Source organism: Aulonocara stuartgranti (assembly GCF_965226115.1).
Source record: "Aulonocara stuartgranti genome assembly, chromosome: 2".
NCBI classification, from domain to species: Eukaryota; Metazoa; Chordata; class Actinopteri; order Cichliformes; family Cichlidae; genus Aulonocara; species Aulonocara stuartgranti.
In genome coordinates, this window is record NC_138940.1 from 36,712,499 (window position 1) to 36,736,236 (window position 23,738).

Consider the following 23,738-nt stretch of genomic DNA (forward strand, 5'->3'; position numbering starts at 1 on the left):
AGTCACCGATGCCACACAACCACTTCCCCAGTCACTGAGCTCAAGTTCATGGAGTGTGGCTAATCTTATCTGATCAGTTATTAGCAGCATTTTTCATCTTTGTGGCAGAGCTAACAAGCCTTTGAGATCCCTAATTGCTGGGAATGTGCAAATCTCACGTTAAGCATGAAGATGAATGGAAGAAGGTTCACTGAACATAAATCACTCTGCTCTACAGTATGGGAGAAAGTCTTAAGCCTGAGGATTCACAAGGGGTTCTCATGAACCAGGAGTTTTAACAAAAGAAATCACACACCGTGGGTTGATCTCTCAAGCAACTAGTTTTAATCAATTTAAATCTAAAGTACATTTTGATGCTTGTGCAGAGGCAGCAACCAAAAATGATTTATCGCAGACGGCTTTAACATTGTGTAGAAAATAAGGAAAAGATTACTAGGGAATGTATTACCGAATGCTTATTTCCGAAATGACAGTAAATTGGGACACTGCTTTTGAAAGAAGCAATGATTAATCACACAGAGTTTTTCTTGTGGAAAGATCCAGGTGCTCATTTTGAAAGAGCTGCAGAAAAATAACTTCATGAACCATTTGAAAAGCAAACACAGCACGCTGGACTCTCAGCCGTCAAAACCAACTCAAATGTATGGCTGAAAAAGCAAAGGGAAGGCGAAACGCTTTTAGTTACCAAAGAGAGAGCCGTCATTGTCTTTGTTAACAGTGACGGGGTCGCAGGTTAAGAGCCAGACAGAGGCTGAGTGATGGACGAGGTGATATCAGAGCGGGAATGACTCCGCGGAGCCGCACAGTTGAGGGTGTGTGCGTGTGTGTGTGTGTGTTTATCTGCGATTGCGTGTCAGTCTTGTTCAACAAAGAGGGGACAAAGCATTTATGAGTCATATCAGAGAGCTGGTAAAGATAAAACCCCACTTAACGAAATATCCCTTCCAGACGCTGCACGGATACACACTCATCCCACAGCCCCCACCAGTTTTAGACAGCTCCATCTTTCTTGGAGTATCAGGGTCATCTGCCAGAAACCTGTAATCAATGGCCCGGCTTACTGTAGGCCTCCAGACAGCATTAATCTGTCATACTAAGTTTACGTCTGCTCAAATTGCCGAATCGTTGCGTTAAGCTTCATCGAAGTGCAGAAATGGGGTCTGTTTTTACGCGTTTGTCTTTTGTCTGTGTTGGGGAGCACAACCACAGTCAGGACAGCCGATCTGACTGCTCAGGCTTAAGTCACAGGCTGCACAGTCTCTCCTCCTCTTCCTCCACAAGACTCCTGAACAACAGAAGCACATAAAAACACAACACACAGGTTATAACTCACAGAAGCAGGAACGGCATTCACTAATTAGTCATATATTGGCAGATCCAGAGTAGAACATTATTTTCTCAGTTACTCAATTAGTTTGGACAAGCCAAGTAAACAGCTCATCACTCATTTAATAACATGCTTAACCTTAATAAAAGCCTAAAAAGAGTTTACACAAATAAGCTAAGGTACTTCTTGTTTAAAATCGAACACCTAGCCATGCAGGCAGACTGTACAAGCGTTTGTGAAAGATCAAGCAGTTCAAATGAGCTCGCTAAACAGGAAGTTCCTTTTGCAACAAGTCAGTTTGTGAAATTTGTTCCTTTTAGATATTTCATCATCAACTGCAAGTGATTGCAAAGCGGAGGACGTTAGGAAACATAGGCACTCAGACCAAAGTAGCTGACAAGAAAACAGAAGCAGGATCGTCAAGTGCTGAGGGGGCATGATGCACAAACGCCTTCACTGCTCTGCTGACTCAGTAACTGTAGAGCTCCAAACATCCTCCATCACTAACATCAGCACACAAACTGTGCACCGGGAACTTTGTGTTAAGCGTTTCCATGGCTGAGCAGCTGCTGTGGTGACCCAGGACTTTCGCCCATCATTTTATGTTATTCTCATATAACATGACATATTATCGCCAGTTCCACAACTAGCATATAGAGTACCGTCAGAATTTGAAGTCATGGTTTTCTCCACTTGAATGGATTTAATGTGGATTTAAGTTGAACACTGTTTCACTTGTTTTTCATCTCTGAGGATAATATCGACTGCATTGACTGTATACACAAAAAGGGTGAAGTCAATGTGAGACAGGCAGAAGACAGGAAGACTGTTAGATGAGAGGAAAGTGGTTAGCATGATTAAAAACAGCCTAAGAACCACTAAAGCTCAAGCCTGCCATGAACTGGAAACTGCATTACTGTCTACAGTGATGTGAGTTTTAGATCATCATGAATTGAGAGGGTACAAAACCAGATTGAAGCCCATGCTCCAAAATCAGCATCTTCAAGCTTGACTGAAATTAGCAGCTTCCCACAAGAACTAGCCAAAATCTTTCTGCAGAAAGATTTTATGTTTAGACAAGGCAAATTTGGCCACAATGACAAGAGTCGTAGAAGTAAAGGCGAGGCTTTCAAATCTAAGGCTACGTTCACACTGCAGGTCTTAATGCTCAATTCCGATTTTTTGATCAAATCCGATTTTTTTGTCTGCTCGTTCACACTACAAATAAAATGCGACAGCAAACGCGCTCTAGTGTGAACGCTCAAAGCGGCCCGCATGCGCAAAAGAAGACGTCACACACAACGCGCTCTGTTTAGACCCAGAGCAAACAGTATTGTTTGACTGATGGCCCTTAATATAAAGACTTCGGACTTTACATTTCCCAATTTTTGCTTTAAGTTATTGTTATTTACATAATAATGTAAATAACCTAATATTGATCCTTATTGCTGTTTTAGAGGAGCGCTGCTTCAAAGGATAGCTGCAGATTTCTGTCAGAATCTGCAGATTATACAGTACAAATAAAATGTTCACGTTTCTCCAACGTTGTCTTCCCAACAGTTTCACTGACATCTACACTGGATGGCCAGGAAGCGTTCACGATGTCTTCTCCGGCACTGATAATTGGCGTCTGTCTTGTGTCAGTGACGTAAAAGACGGATTTAATGCGACATGACCGTTCAAACAGCAGTCGCTTTCTAAAACATCGGATATGTATCGGATTCAGCACCACATACGAAAGTGACCCAGATCGGATTTGAAAATATCGGATTTGTGTTGTTCACACTGTCAGACCATGATCGGATAGATGGGTCGCAGAGGGTCAAAAAAGTCGGATTTGATGCGCTTTCGCCTGCAGTGTGAACGTAGCCAAAGACTGCAGTGCCAACTGTCTGGCATGGTGGTGGTAGCATTAAGCTCTGGGACATTTAACCAAATATTAGTGAGCGTGTATGCATATATTTAAGCCTGTATGTATGATTCTGAAAAAATCCTAAATAAATTCCAATTCCATTTTAGTCATTGAAGATATATTTTGTACAATCATTCCACCCAAGCAAAGCAACAGTTCATAGAAACAACAGTTAAAAGCCCATTATTGCAATGACAGTCATGGCCATGGACCAGTTCTCTGTAGCACTTTTCTTTGTACATAGGCATTTAAAGCCCTTTATACAACTTTACCCATTCACACAAGCACCTTTTCTCTGCTTTTTCTACATAACTCCAACACAGGTGATGAGAGCAGAGAAACTGAAACAAAATAAGAAGCTCAAAAGGGGAAGAGGGGAGTCATTTGATATATCGGTAATATAAAAACGAAACCTCATAGTAAAGTAAATAAAGGATCTTGTTCTTAGATGAGCTACTTGTTGCTGCGTCATGGAGCAGCAGGAGCAGACCACAAAGAACAGTAGAGAGAATTACAGTGTAATATGGATCACATTAGCAGTAAGCAAAAGTAGGGAGCATCTGCCCAAACTGCTCTGAGGTGCTTTCGCAGGCGATAAGCCACCCAGTAACGGCAGCCCAGGGTCATTAGGGTCTTCTTTGCAGACAGTTTGCCACGGCACAGAGAGAATAAACAATCCCCATTTTCATTTCTTATTCATGGCTTTAATCACGGATGACAAAACATATAGTAAATGAAGAAAAGGAAGGAAAGAAGTTGGCATCGCCCGTGTGTCTTTGGGACAGTCTGCTGGGTAATGAGAGGGAATTAAAACTGTGGCGAATTTGTAAATGTGTGTACGGAGTGGGTGGGGGGTGAACTGACATTAACAGGCTGGCATGGAGAAGAGCTGGCAGAGGCCCAGCACATAGTGCTGTCAGTGTGAGGTCCTCTTTGCCCATTCTAATGAGGTATTTTGAGGGTCTGAGCTCAGGCCTGCATTGGGGGCCCCCCTGGGGTCAGATGGTCAGATGCAGTTGGATGGGTGATGGAAGGACCAGGAGGAAGCCTGTGGCAGCGGGAAGGGATGGCTGAAGTGCGTCACTCCACATACCAGGATGGCAGATGGTTAAACAACCTCAATGAACAGAGGGGATGACATGAAACTTCTTCAAGGTCGCGCACAGGAAACCACAGCACATTTCCTGTGAACCCAGTTGGCCCGTGATGTCAGCCTTTTGTGTTCAGGAATATCTTATAATGGAAATCACGGATATCCAGGTGGCACTGTATGAGGCGCTTGACAATACTGGGCTTATACACCGGATCTTGTGGAAACACTCCTTGCATTACTCACAGTAGAGCTTTTAGAAAAAGATTTTGGGATATTGGTGGTTTTCTCATCTTTGAAGAATTCCAAATGGAAACAGAGCTTTGAGCTAATTTCAGTTTAATAAAATCGTCTCAAGGCCATTATGTGCTTTGCCCCGAACAGCTCATTTCTCCTGACATGTTTAAATATTATGTGGCACCTTTTTGAGCATTGAGGCGGACATCTGTTTTCATTTTAGCCTCTACCACAGAGATGAGAATCCACTGTATGCCTCAGAGTCTGTAGATATTAACTGCAATCAGATATTACGGCAGCTGACTTTATGACTTCAGCACCTTTAACAGGGGATGACAAACTAATCACTGAAATCAAATGATGCAGTGTTTTTCTTGGAATATTTCTCCAGCAGACACGGCTGTCCTCTTGACTGACAGTCTCACTAACAATTAAATCAAGTCATCCCAAAGTCTTCTCGTGTGTGTGGCATAGTGTGTGTGTGTAAAATTTTATTGGTCTCCCTTAAGAATAACAACCCGCAGCCCTGAAATGAGGATCGTGAAGGCACAGAGGTTTATATTCATGCAAGCTCTTCATTTTAAAACGTGCAAAAGAGGCGTGGATAAGCACTTGTACATTACAGTCCATCATAGTGCTTTAAGTTTTAAGGTTAAATTAAAGTACTGCTATAAAGTCAATATCTGAAATACATGATCTGCAAAACAAAGCAGAATACTGACCTTGTTATGATTGAAAATGCTTAAAATCAATTATGAATTAATTAATCATCAACTGCAATGCATTACAATTAATAAACTATTAAATTATTCGATTTTACCATAACCATTTGAACCATTTTATCAGTTTTATTATTACATTAGAGTCCAATAATAACTATCGAATATACAATGTAACAAGTTGCTTTATACGGATACAAAATTGCAACCATTTATATACGACTCCATTATAGACTGTATCCAACATTAACATATTGTCACGATGTGATGTGGTTGGTTTGTGGATTACTGTTGTAAAACCTTGAGTATTGAAACAAGAGAGTAAATCTGAGCATTATCACTTCATACTAGTAATGGATGCCTAGACTGCATCTATAATTCACCGTAATATAAAATGGGATTACAGAGATACAGTAAGGAGCTCAGACATCCAGAGGGAGCTCGGAGCTCTGATCACACCCTACAGCAGATCCAGAAATCTCTGGAGAGATTGTATATCTTGTCTAGACTGGGAGAGCCTTGGGATGCTAGAGAACTGGAATACGCTGCTGAGGAAAGGAACATCTGGAATACCCTTCTGAGGCTGCTACTGTAACCTGACTTACAGTCCTGTGAAAAACAAAGTACACTTCCTAATTCAACAGCACGTAGAACCATGTTATCATTCTCTGAATGTCCCTTTTCTCTTCTTTAAGTTATTGTTTCAGTTCACTGAGATTTGCAGGCATTCGTGTATCCACAGCTCTGTTAAGGCGTTTTTATATGACTTTTTTTTTTAGCCATTTCAGTCATGGGATCATTGTCCTGTTGCATGACTCAGTTTTAGCCAAGCTTTAGCTGTTAGATGAGCATTGCATGGCCTGACCCTGAGGTCAACCAAAACTTTTAATTTCTAGTTTTTAAGTTCTCTCTTCTATTATCACAATGCGAAACTGATTAGATTATCTAATTTTACTCACATGTTGAAGCCAGAGTTGTCTGTTATTAAGTATAATTAAAAACATCAACCATCTGACCTGTAAGCAGCAATCTCCATGTCTCTGGCCATCTTCTGAGTGAACAGAAACTTATAGTCTTCACACTGCTCCTTCATCTGTTCTTGGAAATTGGCCTTCTGACACTTCATTTCATCTATAGTCACCTAATGTCACACACACACCCACACAGAGCAGCAGAGGATGAAGTTGAATGACAGAATATAGGTTTCAACTGCATTAATCATTCCCCTGTTATACCTCTAGATCAGCAATCTCATCCATGTATTCAGCCTTCTTCATTTCAACCTCGTCCTCCAATTCCTCGTTATGCTTCTCGAGCTCAGCAAGCTCCTTTTGTAGCTCTGAAATCTTCAGGAATAAAGAGAAGGAGTTATTCATTGAACATATATCTGCAAAATTGCTTGTATATTGAATTCTTTTGTTACCGATAATGTAATAATCCCATACCACAACATTTTAGTGCCCTCGTGTTCATGTTCAGTTCAAGAACAGCAGCTGAGGAGCACTTCAGTAAGACAACAAAGAGCTTCAACCTTTGGTCAATGGCAACCTTCTTATCAGCCTTAAACTGCATTTCACATTAAATGAAGACTGCTTTGAGGCCGAGTTACAAACTGAGAAAAATGTGGAGACATGGAAATGTGAAGAAATAGACATGTGGGGCATTTAAGCATTTTTAGAGATACAAATGGAAGGGGATTGTTTCGGCTGTGGTCTCACTTCTGAACTTCAGAAAAATTATCAACAAATGAGGCCAAGAACAAGAGCAGATGTTAGTCGTCAGTTTGTAGTTGTCAGATGGCCAGAAATAGGACTCAGATGAATGCTAATGTTTATCCATTGCTGCTAGATATTTAAAAATAAATCGATAGTTATAAACATGGCAGCCAACACCATAACAAGTTGAATGTTATGCATCAGTTGGATGATATGAGAGCGACCCGCCAGGCCAAGGAGCCACTGGCAAGTAAGGCATTCTCCAAATCATAGCATCTGACCTGGCTTGTTGTTTCATCATAGATAAATGTTTTTATTTTATTCAGGTTTGGGAGGGTCCTTGCTAATGACATTAGGAAACGTGAAAAAATCAAAACCACTGACAGTTGATGTGAATACTACAATTTTTTCTCTCAACAATGTGATCTTCTCCTGGAAAATGTCCTGTGGATGTTATTTTGAAACCTCGCATCCACCTAAAAATTGCCGCCAACCTTTACACACACAACCCATGTCTCCCATATCACCCCCTGATGGCAGCAACCTCCCTTAGTGGGACATAACGGTCTATTGAACCCCCAAAAATGACAGAGAGCCAGGGACCTTTCCATGGCCTCCAAACTCCCCAGATCAAAATCTGGACCTGTGTTTATGCCCTGACCAATCAGAGCTGCTTTGGTGCTATGAGTCGAACCTACACAATATTATATGTAGTGGCCGATCAGTGTATATTAGATTGTCATGGCATATTGAACAGACATTCATTGATTCCAGATGGCGACTTCTGCAGAATTTGGTGATCCCCCGACAATTCTTCTAGCACCACTACAAAGTTGACGTTTTTAAGAGGAAATATCTGAGGATTTATTGGATAGACTGCCATGAAATTTGGTTCACACAATTATGACCCCCCCTCAGGAGGAATTATAATTACTTCCTTAGCCTCCTGACTTGACATTAACTGGGCAAAATTTTGTATTTTAGTTAACAACTACATACCTCTGATTTAAAGCTACTCCCATCAGTCCCAGTGGCACTTTTTCATCATTACTAACTGAAAACATGGATTTAAACTGAGCTCTAACTACAACTGAAGTATGCAAATTAACCCAGCAAACACAGACAGAACAGGTTACTTTACTTTCACCACAAACTAACTGAGGAGCATCCCTTCCCCCGCCGTGAGTAATTACAGCAATCACTGAAGTTCAACAATTAGCTGTCACAGCCAGATGGGGATCCAGGCAGTCCTGCTCGTCTTTCAGCCAGATCATGTGACCAGAAGACGACCCGATTACTACTCACAGGCTGATGGAGACTTCCCAAACTGTGTGACTCACTTACTCTCCTTGGCATGATAAGTGGAGCCTGGCCTTGTATGTATACGCGAGCGGTGGCGGATAAACCCATCAGAGCCTGTTCTATTATATACATTTGTGTGTCAGGCCTGATTTCACTGCAATCGGTTTGTTTGGCCATGTTGTCTCTCAGTGAGAAACCAGACCCGAGGCATCCATCACAGACGAAGAGGAAACAGAGCAGATCAGGCCGTGCTGTCCATCCGTCAGCCTGGACAGAGCAAAAAGTGAGGCTGAATATTAAAGAAAAGTAGATGATGTTGGGAGACTTGTGCTGAGGTTACAGAGGCTTGATGTTTATTTAAAGAGCTGAAAGGTAGAGCCACACTAATGAGAACCAAACCACCATGTTTGCTACAGATGTGGTTGGGTGCCAGCTGTGGTCAGACCACTGACGGATGCTAATAAGACCAGGGTGGACTATAAGAGGTGTTTTTACCTGAGTCACCATTTCCTGGTTTGTCTTTTCATTCACGTCTCACTTTGTTGTCTGTTTCCTTCAAAGTCTCTTTGCTCCCTTGGCACCTTTTAATTTATTTTTTTTTTTGCTTGCAGGATGACAAATTAAGCTTCATTTCCTTTCCACTCAGTGTGTGTGTGAGAAGTATAAAGATGCCTATGACACTGCAGGCGCTCTGAAAGACTGTACTTAATATAACTGAGGACACAGAGAGCAATAAATCCTGTGTGAGCTGCAGTCGAGCTCTTCACATCTCCTGCTGAAAACGTCCGCAGAGTAAACACTCTGGTCAGCAGGATCTCCCACACTGTTGCTCTGCTGTCACTCAGCCGCTCTCAACTCCCTTTGCCTGCTGTGGGAAACCATTCATTTTCACCATTACATCTGATTTAGGAGCTGATGACCGACACAGAGCCAGCTGATAGATGTTAAAACCCTTTCCTTTTTCAGTAAAGAGGTTGAAAATGTATTATGGGAAGATCACTATCAGCAGGCAGTAACTAAAGGACTTAAATGATGTGTAAAGCTCTGATCACCTCAAAAACAATATTCTCTCATTCGGCTGTTGCAATCAGCAGCCCTGCAGAGCGTTTTGATTTTATATTTCTCACAGGTGTGGAGGCAGAAGTCAAGTGAGTGTTGATTGTGGAGCTCAAAACATTTAAAAAAAAAAAAACCAAAAAAATAATAATTTTCATGCCAAGAGTTACATGAGAAGATTTTATCACTCTCATAGCGTCATGAAGAAAGAGAAAAGTTTTTACAGGACTCTTTCACAGTACTGTTCAGTACACCTTTAGTGCTTCCATATCAGGAGGGTAAGTAGTAGCCAGGTGCGGCTAATCATATATTATTTAATTTACTGATCGTCACCAAATGTGACCGCCTCTATAAAGCAAAAGTTTGTGCAGTTTCCTGGTCTGGAGACAAACGTTGTGTTAACACAATCCTGGAATGTTCCCAGCAAATTCACCTCAAAGTCAGACTGTGAAATACTCAAAGAAACTTCAAAAAGAAAGCCTGTTCAGTCTGAAACAACATGGCAGCACAGTTTAGATTTGCAAAGATTCGTCTAAGCAAACCACAGATCTACTGAAAAAACGGACAGACAAAACCGAAGTGGAAATCTCCGAGGATAACCCACAGTTCCATATTTCACCTGAAACTAAACACGGCCTATCAGATGTCACTCTGAGAGGTGATCATTGGGGTTTTTTCTTCATCCACGTTGCGAGGACAACGTTCCTACAGCTCAAGCTTGGCTGAAACTATGTCACGCAACAGGACAATGATCCCAATCACACCAGCAAATCTACAACAGAGCTACACAGTTAAACTTCAACCCAATTAAAATGCTGTGGTGGGACCTAAAAAAAGCTGTACATAAACTAATTCATGCACATCTCAATAAACCAAAGCAACACTGAGGAGTTCCTCCACAGCAATGACGATGACACTGATATAGTCACTTAAAAAACAGTTACTTTTAGTCCACGTTGCTAAAGGTGGTTTGCAAATGTTGAACTTGGTACTTAATGTTTCACATGTTTTTGATATGAAAGCAGATCAGAGGTATATGTATAAAAAGGATAAAATTGACCCCGTTTGCGTGTGTTGTGTCTGGTATGATTTCAGCCGGGAAAATATTAAACATGTCATATCTGCTCTCCTCACACTTGTTTACTTATGAAAAGAAGCAGGGGGGTGATTCTTGTTACACTTACTTGTAGAACTTACTGTATGATGCTGGATGGTTTCCCTAACATGAGTTGTTTCAGGCCATGTCTTAGTGGCAAACAAAAGCATATGTTGAAGAACAATTCACTGCGTTATTTAATATATAACTCATTCATAAAGAATGTTCATCATGGTCTGGTTTCCAAATATATGTGGCCAAAACAAAGATATGAAACATAACAATCACATAATGTTATGCTCTATTACACTATAAACTGCAAATGATCTTTTGGCTTTAATTGTGACTGTTTGTACCAGATATAAGTTGCTGTAGGCGTACATAAAATGGGTAAATCTTTTTTTTTTTTTCCTTTTTTGGATCAACTAGCTTCCTTTTCGTGCAAGAAGTTCAGAAGAACTTAAAAGCTTGGCAAATGCAACCAAAACGCCCTGCCCTGATGTAAAGCTCAAGTTTACTCCAAACAAACTATGCTAAGCGTATGTGCTTTGTGTAATTTGGCTCAACTAACTCTTTAAAGAAAGGGCAGGGGGAGAACACTCACCAGCATCTTTATCTCACCGGCGTCCTTTATCTTTGTCAAGTCTTTGACCGTTGACCCTCCAGTTCCTCCCACTTCCACTTCCTTTCCGTCGCCACTGTGGACCACAGCAGAGGAGGCTGCACCGCACTCATACTGAAGAGACACAAGATGAGAAGTCAGTGCTGCTGGGATCTTTTTGAGTAATTAAGTGCACTTTGGCAGGGGGAGCAATCAGAGTCTCTCATACTAGCTCTCCTTGCGTACACCAGTTTCATCATTAGCCAAAACATTGAGGGCGCACAGGTGTGTAGGAGTCCGCCAGCAATCACCATTACTGCTCACAACCAATAGCAATCATTTTAGCATCGAGACAATTGCGTCTCGTAATCGAGGCCAGGCACAGACAGGACGGTGTCCAGCTGGCGAGGCAAGAGCCTGAGTGGGAGGGAGAGAGTAAATAGATGGCGTTTTAAAGAACAAGAAACACACGTAGACAGGCAGATATCCCTTAGTCATGTCTCCATATTAAATGCACACAAACACCAGTGTCCACTTCAGTGCAGCTAAGGAGCCTGGGAAGGCGGCCTGCAGTCTGATTGCAGCCCTGACCTCTGAACCAGGCAGACATCCTCACCTCAGAGAGGGTCAGACCCACCGGAGCTACAGTCTGACCCCAGTGCAGGACCTCGATGCTGCAAGACACACACACACACACACACACACACACACACACACACACACACACACACACAGGTGGACAAAGACATTCTGTTCGGGTCCAGAACAGCACCTCTGATTTCCAAGTTCTTCCCCAATGTTGTGTTAAGAGGTAAAGAAAACAAGTGGGAGCCTCGTTGTGTGATTTGTGAAAGCTGAGAGGGACAGAGGGAGGGTGGTGCGGTGAGAATATTGGAGTTAATCGTAAAGAGGATGAGGAACTGGTCACTGGAGAGAGTGTCAAAAGTGAAAGTACTCAGATCTCTTATTTAAATAGAAGCAGTTCAAGAATAATGAAATAACCCACAGGAAGTGAACGACCTGCACCAATATATAAACCGCAGAAGGTACTTAGAAGTATTAAAAAACAACCCAGTAACACAACCTTATTGTTCACATTACTTCGTTCCATGGCATGGTCCGGCCAATACACACAGTGAGATTGTAACACATTACTTTATCCTGTCACGAAATCACTCAGCACAGGTTGGCTGGCTAGCTGGAGAGCATATCATCAAGTGAAATTAAAACCACACAAGATCGATTTCTGTTGGAAGCGTTTGTGCCCTGTTTAGGATGCATGGCCAAAAAAATAAAAAAAATAATGACAACTGTTTAGTTTTCTGAGATCATGAGATCATAAAACGCTCAAGCAGCTGTGATGTGTGTTTCCATGTGTGCTCACCGGTGGCTCTGCAAACCTTTTGTGGCATATCCCAGATATGAAGAAAAAACAAAAAAGGGCTTGTTCCCATTTACCCGACAAGTTTTAAAGGAACAAGGTTTAACTTTTGTGAAACTCGGTCAACACGATAGCATTAACAAACTCATTTATTATGTTTTTTAGTTCATTCAACAAAACTTGCTTTTGTAGTACAGTCTCAAAATGTAGTGACTGTATGACCCACAGTTTGAGAGCCACTGAAAGATCGCAACCGATGTCTGTCTGAATCCAGCCTGTGAAGCCATGAATGCTTATTTATCATATTTTCACATGCTTTTTTTTCATCTAATGAGACCCACTTTGTTATATTTCTCACAATGATTTTTTAACAGCTGGAGAATTAGCAGCTGTTAACAGTGGTGTACATACGTTATTTTCTTGTTTGTTTGTTATTATATGGCTCAGTAATGTATTGAATACATGTTTTTCCCTGTAAACCACCATTATGTTCATTTCTGACTCCGTGTTTTCATTTTGGGGCTCTACACATGATTCACAGTTAATAACTGGGCCTTAGCGCAGGCCCTCGGATCGTCCGGTGCATGGTATTGGTGTGGTTCTCTGTGGGTTTTGTGTGTTATGTACTCTGTGTTGTACCTGGAGTGTCTCAGCCAGTTGGCAGTAGTACTTTTTTACATCCAAAGCCGGAGCAATGTCAGGGCTGCCAAATTTAATCACTGCTGCCCGGGTGATCCCTTCGTTGGGCTCCAGCATATCCTCCACTGTCTGCTCATACACGAAACACATACAAATACACAAGAATGTAACAACACACATTTATTTATTACACTGTTCTTAATGTCAGTTTTAATAGACTTGCACTTTACTTTACTTCTTTATAATTCAGCTCCTAATATTTCCTAATACATCCACAATCATCATCTATAACTTTTCTCTTTCTTTGTCTGGCAGCTATATTTTTCCCACATCCTTCTCCCAGCATACCCAGTATCTCTTCTTCATACGTGTCCAAATCAACTCTGTCTCAACTTTTGTCCTTTGACTGAGAGGTGGTCTGAGCTTTTAGGATATCTACGATGAAACATGAACAAGCACAGGTTTTATATCGATCATGCAAAGGACAAAGAAGCAGCCTCATCTAACTTCACAATGATTTTGAGGTATGACAGGTCATTTTGGGAGGTAGTTGTATGAAATTTAGACTACTGCAACATTACACTTAGATCTATTTGTTCTTAGTGAACGCAATATTAATGAACATTGTGTACAAATACATATTTTCTAAAACATTTTTTAAGCAAGGAAAATTTCACCTAATTTAAACTTCTGGAAAAAACGAACCAAAACAACAGTGGTGGCAACAAGCTTCCATAAACCCTTTGATATTAAGAATCTTATTTGCAGGAGTGCCCTGGTAATAAGTAATAACTTGACATGTTGTTCCAGTGGCAGGAGAGATCAGATCTCAAAGAAAATCCACACAAGGGTGTGGAGAACATGTGAACTGAAGCTTCCTGAGGTTTGAACAGGGGCGCTACAAAGAGGGGGCCAGAGGGGGCACTGGCCACCCCCCAAAATTTGCTGACCCCACCTGGCAAGACTGTCCTATGTTGGTAATAATTTTAATAAATGTGAACACGAGAGAGGACGAATCATTAAAGTATGGTTGGGACTTAAAGTCAAGCAGTTAAAAGTCAAGTTAAAAAAGATGATCATGGATTTCAAATTATGGAAGTGAACGCAAATAAGCTGAACTTATATCAGTTTCATCTCTCTATAAGCTTATTGATGGCGCTCTTCTCAACAGCCCCAGCAGTAGAGAGCTACTATCTCTGTCTAAAAGTAAGTCCCTGTCATTGTCCATTTACCTGTATGACTGATTTAATGTGGTTTGATTCTATAAGACCCTGCAAAACCAAAGTGTTCTTGCAAGAAGTGCACACTAGGGCAGACACCTAATTTTATATAGAAACATGTTAAAAGTCTAAAATGATTAGAAATACAGGAGTAATGTGATTACTTGTATAGATGGATGGTCAATATGACCTTATGTTTGCTACAATTACACCAAACCACCAATGCTCTGACTTCTTGCATTACATTTTAAAATTGAGCCTTGTCTTTATTGATGAAAATGTGTCAGCATTATTAATTAGTACACATATGTATGTTTATTATATCCATAGATGCCTAGTGTATTTCAGATATAGCTCACCCCTACAACAGTAAAAGAAAAAACTGAGGAACAAGTGTGTTGTGCAGTAAAAGTATACTCAGGTAAATTTTCTGTCTGCTACAAACACACAGAGACCAAAGGCCTCAACATGCATGTCTGCAGCCTCACATCAGTTACAAAGAAAATGAACTGCTACAGAGCTGCAGTGGCAGACTAACATTTTTCTCCTCTTCCCTGCACCTACATAACGACATGGCTGCCGATTTCTCAGGGGAATGTGGGGTATCTGGAAGTGCCGATAATAACAACAGTTAATAAAACAAAGGGAACTTCTGTTTTCATTTGGTATTCAGCCGCATTTCCCGGACGGGGAGTTATCGAGCGTGTCCCAGAGGGAGTGTGTTAAATGCCGCGCGGTCCGGCTTTGCAGAGGAAAAACACAGAGTGATGGAGCTGCTCCTGCTTCAGCTGCCTCCCTCTCTCTCTCTCTGCCTGCAGCCTCTAGATCTGATACCGGGGTGCGCCTGTCATCTCCTGGTGAGGTGGAGAAAATTGTAGAAGGTGCAGAGGGCTGGGGGTGTGTGTGGATATGTACAGAATATGGCTGCAAGCATGTGCTTTTTTTAAAGGAGTAGTTGAAAAATTTGTTTGAGTGCAGAGAAGCTACTTAATACATTTTATTTTGTGGGGCATGTTCAAGAGTTCGAAGATAAAATGACAATCTGATACTAGCACAAAATCCTTTATAAACCAGTGAATTCTTACACTGATGTTTCAGCAAGTGAGCTTCGGCAGAAAGCAGATTTTGTCAGCTTCAATCTCCTGTTTCCACTTGTTATGCTTAACAACCCCAGAGTTGGTTGTTCTTTCATATTTACCATGCAGATATGAAAATATGGGCATATTTTTTATTATTCTCAGATCTGACCTCGACCTGATTGAAACACTATGGTGAAACCTTTGCAGTTTTATAAAGAAGAGTGGGCCAAAATTCCTCCACAACGATGTGAGAGACTGATAAAATCACACAGAAAACAATTACTTTAAGTTGTTGTTGCTAAAGCTCGTGAAGCGCTAAGTGTACTCGGTTCTACACAGGACTCCAGTAAAAACTCTCTTTTTCACAGGACTGTTTTTGGACAATAACATGCTTTTTTTGTGATTTTATATTTGTGTATTAAATTGGTTGTAATTCATCAAATGTTTTTGCAATATTTTGGTTTTAACTGAAAGTCTGCAATTCAATCACATCCTGTTTGTTTGCTGTAAAATGCCCAGAACAGTGGGAAGGTGTTCCTGCATCTTCGATCAATGAGGAATTAAATCTGCAGGTTGGTGCCTATTACTGTTTTTATCTCACAGAGACTTTTTACCTCGATAAATAAACTAAATATAAAAGTTACTCTGCCAAACACTGACTGCAGCTTTTGCCTTGAGACAGAAATGTTTGATCTGCCTCAAAAATGAATTTATACCATTCAGGAGAGGGATGTTTTTGATACATTACAGGTCAAGAAGTAAACAGCTTAAATACAGACAATCAATTTTTGGCACATTCACATATCAATTAACACATTCCTGTGATCTGTTCATGGTGCAGATGCAAAGTGGCAGTCGGTGCTCTACAGAAAATTAAAATCTTACATGTGACTCATTTTAAAGTTTTTAAATCAGGTATATGATCTATGTGTTCTTGCATTATGTTTTTGGAAAATATTTTTGCAAAACACTCAATTTATGATGTTCAAACTTTGCATGAGGATACTGTGGATCTACTAACAGTTTCGTGCATGCTATACCGATTAGTTTGCAGTATTGTGGTGAAGTTTACAGTAACTGATGCCATGTTGGACTCATACAGAGCAGGCTGTGTCGTTCATGGACAATGTGAAGTTACATCAAAGATAGCAAACATCAAGTTATATTTAAATGCTGATCGGATTCAGTCACTGAATTATAACTTTTATACTAGGTTTATAATGTCTATGTGTTGGAAAATGAGGAATATAGTTCATGAAATATCTGCTTATATCTTGTTGAATTCAGCTGGGTAAATCAACAAAAAACAGCGAGTACCAGAGTAGCAGCTGATCACTTGATGACTTATTTCAAGTAATTGTTTTCAACAGCCCATCTTTAAGTTCCACCACCACTTAAACAAATCCCACTTTAACCCCTGAGGTAAAATTTAAAAGTGTAACAGTCCAAAAACACCTTCCTTCCCATTAAAAGACTAGTAACGACTGCATTTAGTACAAAGCCCTTAAAAAAAGCGATTTTATGAATCTAGAATTGAATGCTCTGCTCATATTTTTCTGTTGTTGTGGCCGTTTCTGGTTACAACTCTTCAGCAAGGTGACCAAGGTCGCGAGGAGCTGCGTTTGTCAACACAGATCTGGGCATTCCTCCAACACTCCTGTCTGACCTAAGTGCTACATTTTGAGCCATTTCTGTGACTATAAACTGTTCCTGTTTCATCAGCCTGCAGCTACAAACTCCCTTTCTCTCACCGTCCTGTGCAGGGTCTCCATGCTGGCCAGCTGCTCCTCGTAGATAGTCACTTGCTCCCTCAGAGCCAAACACTCTGCTGTCACAGCATCCACTTCCTGTTAAAAGAAAGTAAAGTTAACAGAGAAGTTGAACTTAATTTCTGGAAGTGTCTGAGGAGTGCTCTGCAGTTTGCAAACTAAATCAAACCACAGGTGGAAAAAACATGAAGTTGTTTCCACCCTGAAGACCAATTTTGAGAACAATCAGCACCAGCCACTCTGTCACTGAACAGCAACTACACGCCGCAATGCAGAGGAAAAGGGAGGAGGAGGAGGAAGATGAGAAGGAGGCTAACTAGACACAAAAGCCTTGTCACCCAATCTATTTGCCGGCAGGGGTTCTGAATTCGTCTACTCTTTTTAAAGAACTGGATTAATTGGTGTTGAATGCAATTACTGTTTGTGCCTGCTTTTACATTTAGGAAGAAAGAGTTTGGTGGTAAAGTTGTGGATTCCTGCTGTGAGGGTGGCAGGGTCAGTGATGTACTGCAGCAGATTAAACAGACTGGCTGCTGCTGCTGAACTCTCTGAGCTGGAGAAAAACCTGTTGTAGTTTGTGTAGTTGCTCCATAGTGTTCACACACAGTCACAGACTTCTTTTACTCAAGTTGCCATTTCCAGCTCCATAGTTTAATTCTAGGGTAGCTTTGCATGATTCACTGTTCAAAATAAGCCGTTTCTGTTTATGTAGCAATTTTAGCTCCAACTGACTTTCTCAACCTGAAAATACTGTATAACAGACAATAAGGAAAAGCATGTTGGGTCAAATTTAAGTGTCTTACACATGTTTGTTGACATGATAGCGTCACACAGCTGTTGCAAATTTGTCAGCTTTACTGGATTGGATTGAGATCTGGGAACATGTAGACCATTTAAGTACAATGGATTCATTAACATGTTTAAGAAGCCAGTTATTGATGGGTTGAGCTTTGTGACATGGTTTGTTATCAAATACAAAACTCAAGTAGCATTTCAAAGATGCTCACGTTAAAATATTCCCTACACCATCACCATCAGCCTGAACCAACAGGATGGGTCCACACTTTCATTTGGTTTACAACAAATCAGACCCTACGATCCAAAAGTTGGAGCAGAACTTGACTCATCGGACCAGGGAAAGTTTTCCAACCTTATATAGCCCAATTTTGGTGAGCCTGTGTGAATTGTAGCCTCCATATCCTGTTTTAGCTGACAGGAGTGATACCCAGTGTGCTTTTCTTCTGCTGTTGCCCATCTGCTTCACGATTTGATGTGTTGTGCCTTCAGAGATGCTTTTCTGTATACCTTGCTTTTAACCAGTGGTTATTTGAGTTACTGCTGCATTCCTGCTACCCCAAAGCATCTAGGCCAGTCCCTTCAGATCTCTGATGTCAACAAGGCATTTTCTGCCAGAGAAACGCTGCTCATTGGATATATTTTTTTGTACTACTCTCTGTAAACCCTAAGCATGGTTCCTAATAGATCAGACGAGGCCATCTGACACCAACAACCAGGAAAAATTCAGTCATTTAAATTTGATTCCCGTTTCCCGTTTGAACTGCAGAAGAGTTGGAGCTTTAAGTCTTCACCATGAGTGGTGCCTTGTCACATGTATTATTGTTGACATGTTTAATATAAAAATATTGATTAGTGCTCTCCATTTATCTGTTTATTTTTTATCCCAATGAGGATTAAAACCAGCTGAAATTCTGACCAAAAGAAAGTCTTCTAATGTAATTCTGACCTTGTTTTTACCTTTAAATGAATCTAAACTCCATATATGCTAAATTAATTCATCCACTCAGACTCACTCTGTTTTTCTGTAGCCACAGAAAATCAAAATGAGGTGAAATGTGCAATCCTTGATGATGGAGTAGGATAGAAACCACACAAAAGCCAGCGGTATGCTCTAAAACAAACCAAATGTGGCTTTTTGACGTTATGCTGACAAAGATGCAGCTTGTTGTGGGCCGATCTGTGTAGTATTCACTCTTCTCCTCCGCATCTCTGCTCTTCCTCTACCTCCCTGCTGATTTCCCACCAAGCCAGCAGGAACATTACGGCACCATATCACAGCCTGCGTTACATCTGTGAGGCACAAATGAAAGCCTCGCTCGCATCTGGCCTGGTTCTGGAAAGGAAACGATGGTCTCTGGCATGTGCGAGGGAAGAAAAGTTTGGTGGCTCAGGTTGCAGTGGGCCACCAGCCCAGACTGTGTGACTGCTGGTGATCAAAACCCACTGGGCAGCACTACAGAGGAGCAGCTGTGCCAGGTGTCAGCTGGATGGAGTGGGAAGTGAAGATGCTTGACAGCCCTGCCATCTAGTGCTCAAAGTATATTATCGCAACACGGTCAGATCAGAGAGAAAATGCTTCGGTTCATACTCAAGTTTTAAGTAAGTGATTTAATACTAATATATTTAAGTAGACACAGCCACCAAACTTATTTAAAGGGCAGTTTTATACATTATAAACTTTACTGCTTGAGGTTTCACATTTGCAAAATGTAATTTTAGTAAACAATGGCCTCTGTTTTGTGAGTTTTGATCAACAGTAGTAAATTCAGTTAAGAGTTGAGCTCTAACTAAATAATTTTACTTCAAGTGAAATTGTAGCCTTGACAGACTAGATGACACGACCCTGTGGGGAATCCTGACGTTTGTGTTTGGGCCTATGATCACCATCCATCCTTTTTTTTTTTTGCGTCTCGCGTGGTCGGTGAAATGGGGACAGCAGTCAAAGCAGAGGCCAGCTCTTCTTGGGGGACACCGACGCATCAAGCTACGAAACGTGATCTCTCCGGTGTGTCCTGGGTCTTCCTCAGGGTCTCCTCCTCATCTAGGAGGCCTCTTGGTCTGATGCTCAATCCCCAGCTGACTCCCTTCGATCATCAACCATCCATTAATATAACCACTCAAATAAGGACGTCATTATTTGAGTGGTTATATTAATGGATGGTTGACTCTGATGTGACCCTGAATTTTACTACGCTTGTGCTCTCTTAGCTTTTTGGAACTGAACCTACTGTTATAACCAAATCTTCAAATAAATTTATAGTCCTTAAAAAAGAAAAAAAAGCACAGATTATTCTTTATTTGTCGAGCAGAGTAGAGTTCCCTCCTGACCATTTTTCTGAAGCAGCAATGGGATTTCCATGCATACCAACAGAATACTTGCCAAATACAATTACCTCAGCCACATCTTGTTGTTCCTGCCGGACGAAGATCCTCTGCTGCGACGCCTTCTCATAGTCTTTCTTCAGGAGCTTGAGCTCTTTCTGCAGCTCCTGTGTGTCATTCAGAATCTCATCCTGTGGTGAGAAACAGCCAGATACTGATGGATCTTGACAAGGTTGTAAATCAGACCTGCCCACAATTATGCAAAGTGTGATCCGGCTGATGTCATGACGTGAGACGTGCTTGCGGACTGATATGAGAAAACCTCATTTAGGCATGCCATCGCACGGAGAGACATGCAGCAGACACACCCAACAGCACATACCCTCTGCTTGCCCAGTCTTTCCACCACAGCGTCCAGGCTGTGGTCGGGCACCGCCACAGTGGAGGTGATGCTGGAAGAGGCCTGGCGATTGTTCAGCTCTTCCTCCAACTCAGTGATCTGACATTCAAGAGACTCATTGTCGTCCTCAAAACAACGAGCCTAAAGGGCGCAGGTTTAAATAGCGTGAGGTATACACAGAAGAAACCAGCAGAGAGGCAGCAGTTACAGTGTTTGTCCTCACCAGCTCAATCAGCCTGACCAGGCGGTCATTGAGGGCAGCAATGACGGTGCGGTCCTGGACAAACTGGTCCAGACCTTCTTTGTTCTGAGCCCTGGCAGCTGCAAAGTCTAGCTTATCACAGTCATCAACAGCAGCAGCCCTGAGAAAAGGCACAAAGCACCAAAGACTCGACTCAATATTTTTAAAGGTTTTAGAAAAATTAATTAAACACATACAGAGAGGCTTCATCAAGTTTATCCCTGCTCATTTTCTTCCATTTCATTTTATTTTGTAAGGCTGAAATGTTGCTAATTTTGTGATTTTTGGTTCTCTTTTGTTGGTGTTTCTTTCATTTTTCTGTGTTGTATGTTATGTCATATATTGCTCTCACTTCATATATGAGATGTTTTTCGTGGGCATCCAAACAAGGCATTTATCCAGACTGAATATACTTCACTGTAAACATGACATCGTGGAGTTATTGGTTCAGTTTGTCCATTTCTTAGCAGGTTTACTCATAATTCTGGATTTGCATGATACATTTAAGAGAGGTCAGGCTTCGAGGTGCTCATGTTTGGGAGTCAGTCTGGATCTGGATGCAGGAATTCATGGAAGGATTCTTCACTGTTCTTCACCAACACAGGGTAACAGTCAACTCTTAAAAAAATGATGATGATGATGATAAGGAACACCAACTTCTATCTATATCACAAACCAATCTCTTGATTCTGGATAAAGGGACTCCGCTCATGCATGGTGCAAAGGGAATTTTCAGTCTTGGCAGAGGTGTGTAGTCTCTGCTCTTGTGCTTGAAATGCTCGACTGCGTTTGACGTCACAGCAAATAAAGATTGCACCCTGTGATGGCGTCTGTGCGCTGAAGACATTTGTCACTACCAGTTGTTGGTACCTCAGTGCTGATTACTTTACCTACCTATTATGCATTGATTGCTGTATGTAGACATGCATTTTAGGTTGTTAAGCACATTTTGACACATCGGTGTTTTGGGAATTTTCAAATTTGTCTCAGACCACAAACCTCTGAAGTTATAATTGTTGATGAGATTACAGTTTACAGCTTAATTAATATTACCTAGAGACAGGTTCAAGTCATACCCAGATGTCAGATTTTAGCCCATATACATTTTCTCTCATCAAAATGTCATCTTATATCTCATTTTTACTATATCCTGTTCTAACTTCTAACTTATGTTATTTCAGAGTGTTATTAGACCATATTACAGGACTTTTTTCCCAAAAATTTCAAATTTTTATGTTGCAAATTAAGGTCAATGAAGTTAACACATTGCACTAGTTTTAGGTGAAAATGAATATGATGAATATGGCTCCTCCCTTCGTTACGCTGAGATAGAACTTGGGCTTCTAGGGGCTTCCCACAATGCACAGAGTATTTCTTCTTCACTCACCTTTTTTCCCCCCCAATTACTATTCATTTACACACCACTCTGCATTTAAAAAATGGCCTGTATTTGTATAGCGCTTTTCTAGTCCCTAAGGACCCCAAAGCGCTTTACACAACCTGTCAGCCACCCATTCACACACTAGTGATGGCAGCTACATTGTAGCCACAGCCACCCTGGGGCGCACTGACAGAGGCAAGGCTGCCGGACACTGGCGCCACCGGGCCCTCTGACGACCACCACTAGGCAACGGGTGAAGTGTCTTGCCCAAGGACACAACGACCGAGACTGTCCAAGCCGGGGCTCGAACCAGCAACCTTCCAATTACAAGGCGAACTCCCAACTCTTGAGCCACGATCGCCACAATTTATTTTGCCTTCCTCCCCTCACCCCCAACTAGTTGCAGCTAATGCTTGAGCTCTCTGAGCCTGGTCCTGCCAGAGGTTTCTTCCCGTTAAAAGGGAGTTTTTCCTTCCCGCTGTCACCAAGGTTGTTGGATTGTTGGGGTTTCTCTCTTTTAGTGTAGGGTTTGTTTTTTTGTCTGTTTTTTTACAAAAACCCAAAACAAATAATACACAGCCTAACATTTAGACCAGCTACTCAAATATATAACGTATGGCTTTCATCATTTACTACTGTTAGGCTAGCTGCTATGACCACAAGTGTGAGACTGGCCGCAGAAATAAAATTGTAATTTTGTCCTGAATTCTGGAAAAAGCACTCGACTGATAGTGACATTATTACATCTGACCAATCTGTCAGATAACCTAATCTCTGCTTATTTGCTGACAACCTCACAGTCAGTCATGGGGAGGCCAATTTCAACGTACATGTCATACATCGTTTTTGTATTTAACTTCATTCTTAAGGACTATAACAAATAATTTTCCAACTTTGGGATGAATAAAGATATTATAACCACTAAGGTTCTTCAGCATCCACCGGGAAACCTTTGACATGTAAAGCAGTACACTATGTTTTAATCATAAGGGGAAAATTTCAGATGTTACCCTTTTAAATGAAATCTCATTCATGTATTTCATCTATAACATTTTTCAGGTTAAAATGCCATACCCCTCACAGACAAACTGGTGGACATGTTTGTACACCTTAATATCTTAAAAGTGGTAAGCAAAACCCACACTGACCTGACAGAGGCCCGGTATTGCCCCGCACACCGCACGCTCAACCCTCCGTTTCGTCTCCAGCTGTCGTCCTCAAACAGCTTGCGGTAGGAAGACACTCTGAGCATGGCCATAGCTTTGAATGGCTTCAGACTGAGATAAGACACAACAACCAAATGGAAGCAGCAGATCGAAGGAGGATTTTATACTTGGAGGGAAACAGAATGTTGCACTGAGGTGAAGCAGACTAACTTTGGCGTGAACATCACCCAGTGACGATTTCACATGCACCCGAAGAGTAAGGCCCAAAAACCTGCCGTGCAGTCACC

At 41.4% G+C, this 23,738-nt stretch overlaps 1 protein-coding gene across 1 annotated transcript; it reads right to left on the reverse strand.

Moving 5' to 3' along the window:
- Window positions 1-315: 315 nt before the first annotated feature.
- Window positions 316-23,732, reverse strand: vimr2 (vimentin-related 2). The gene is made up of 11 exons (XM_082501707.1): window positions 23,662-23,732; window positions 23,434-23,562; window positions 20,887-21,025; window positions 20,646-20,804; window positions 20,335-20,454; window positions 17,126-17,221; window positions 13,076-13,204; window positions 11,059-11,190; window positions 6,521-6,631; window positions 6,302-6,426; window positions 316-1,285 (listed from the first exon to the last, which is right to left on the reverse strand). Exons 1-11 carry the CDS (start codon window positions 23,673-23,675, stop codon window positions 1,243-1,245), a joined length of 1,197 nt encoding a protein of 398 aa, XP_082357833.1. The 5' UTR covers window positions 23,676-23,732; the 3' UTR covers window positions 316-1,242.
- Window positions 23,733-23,738: the final 6 nt, after the last annotated feature.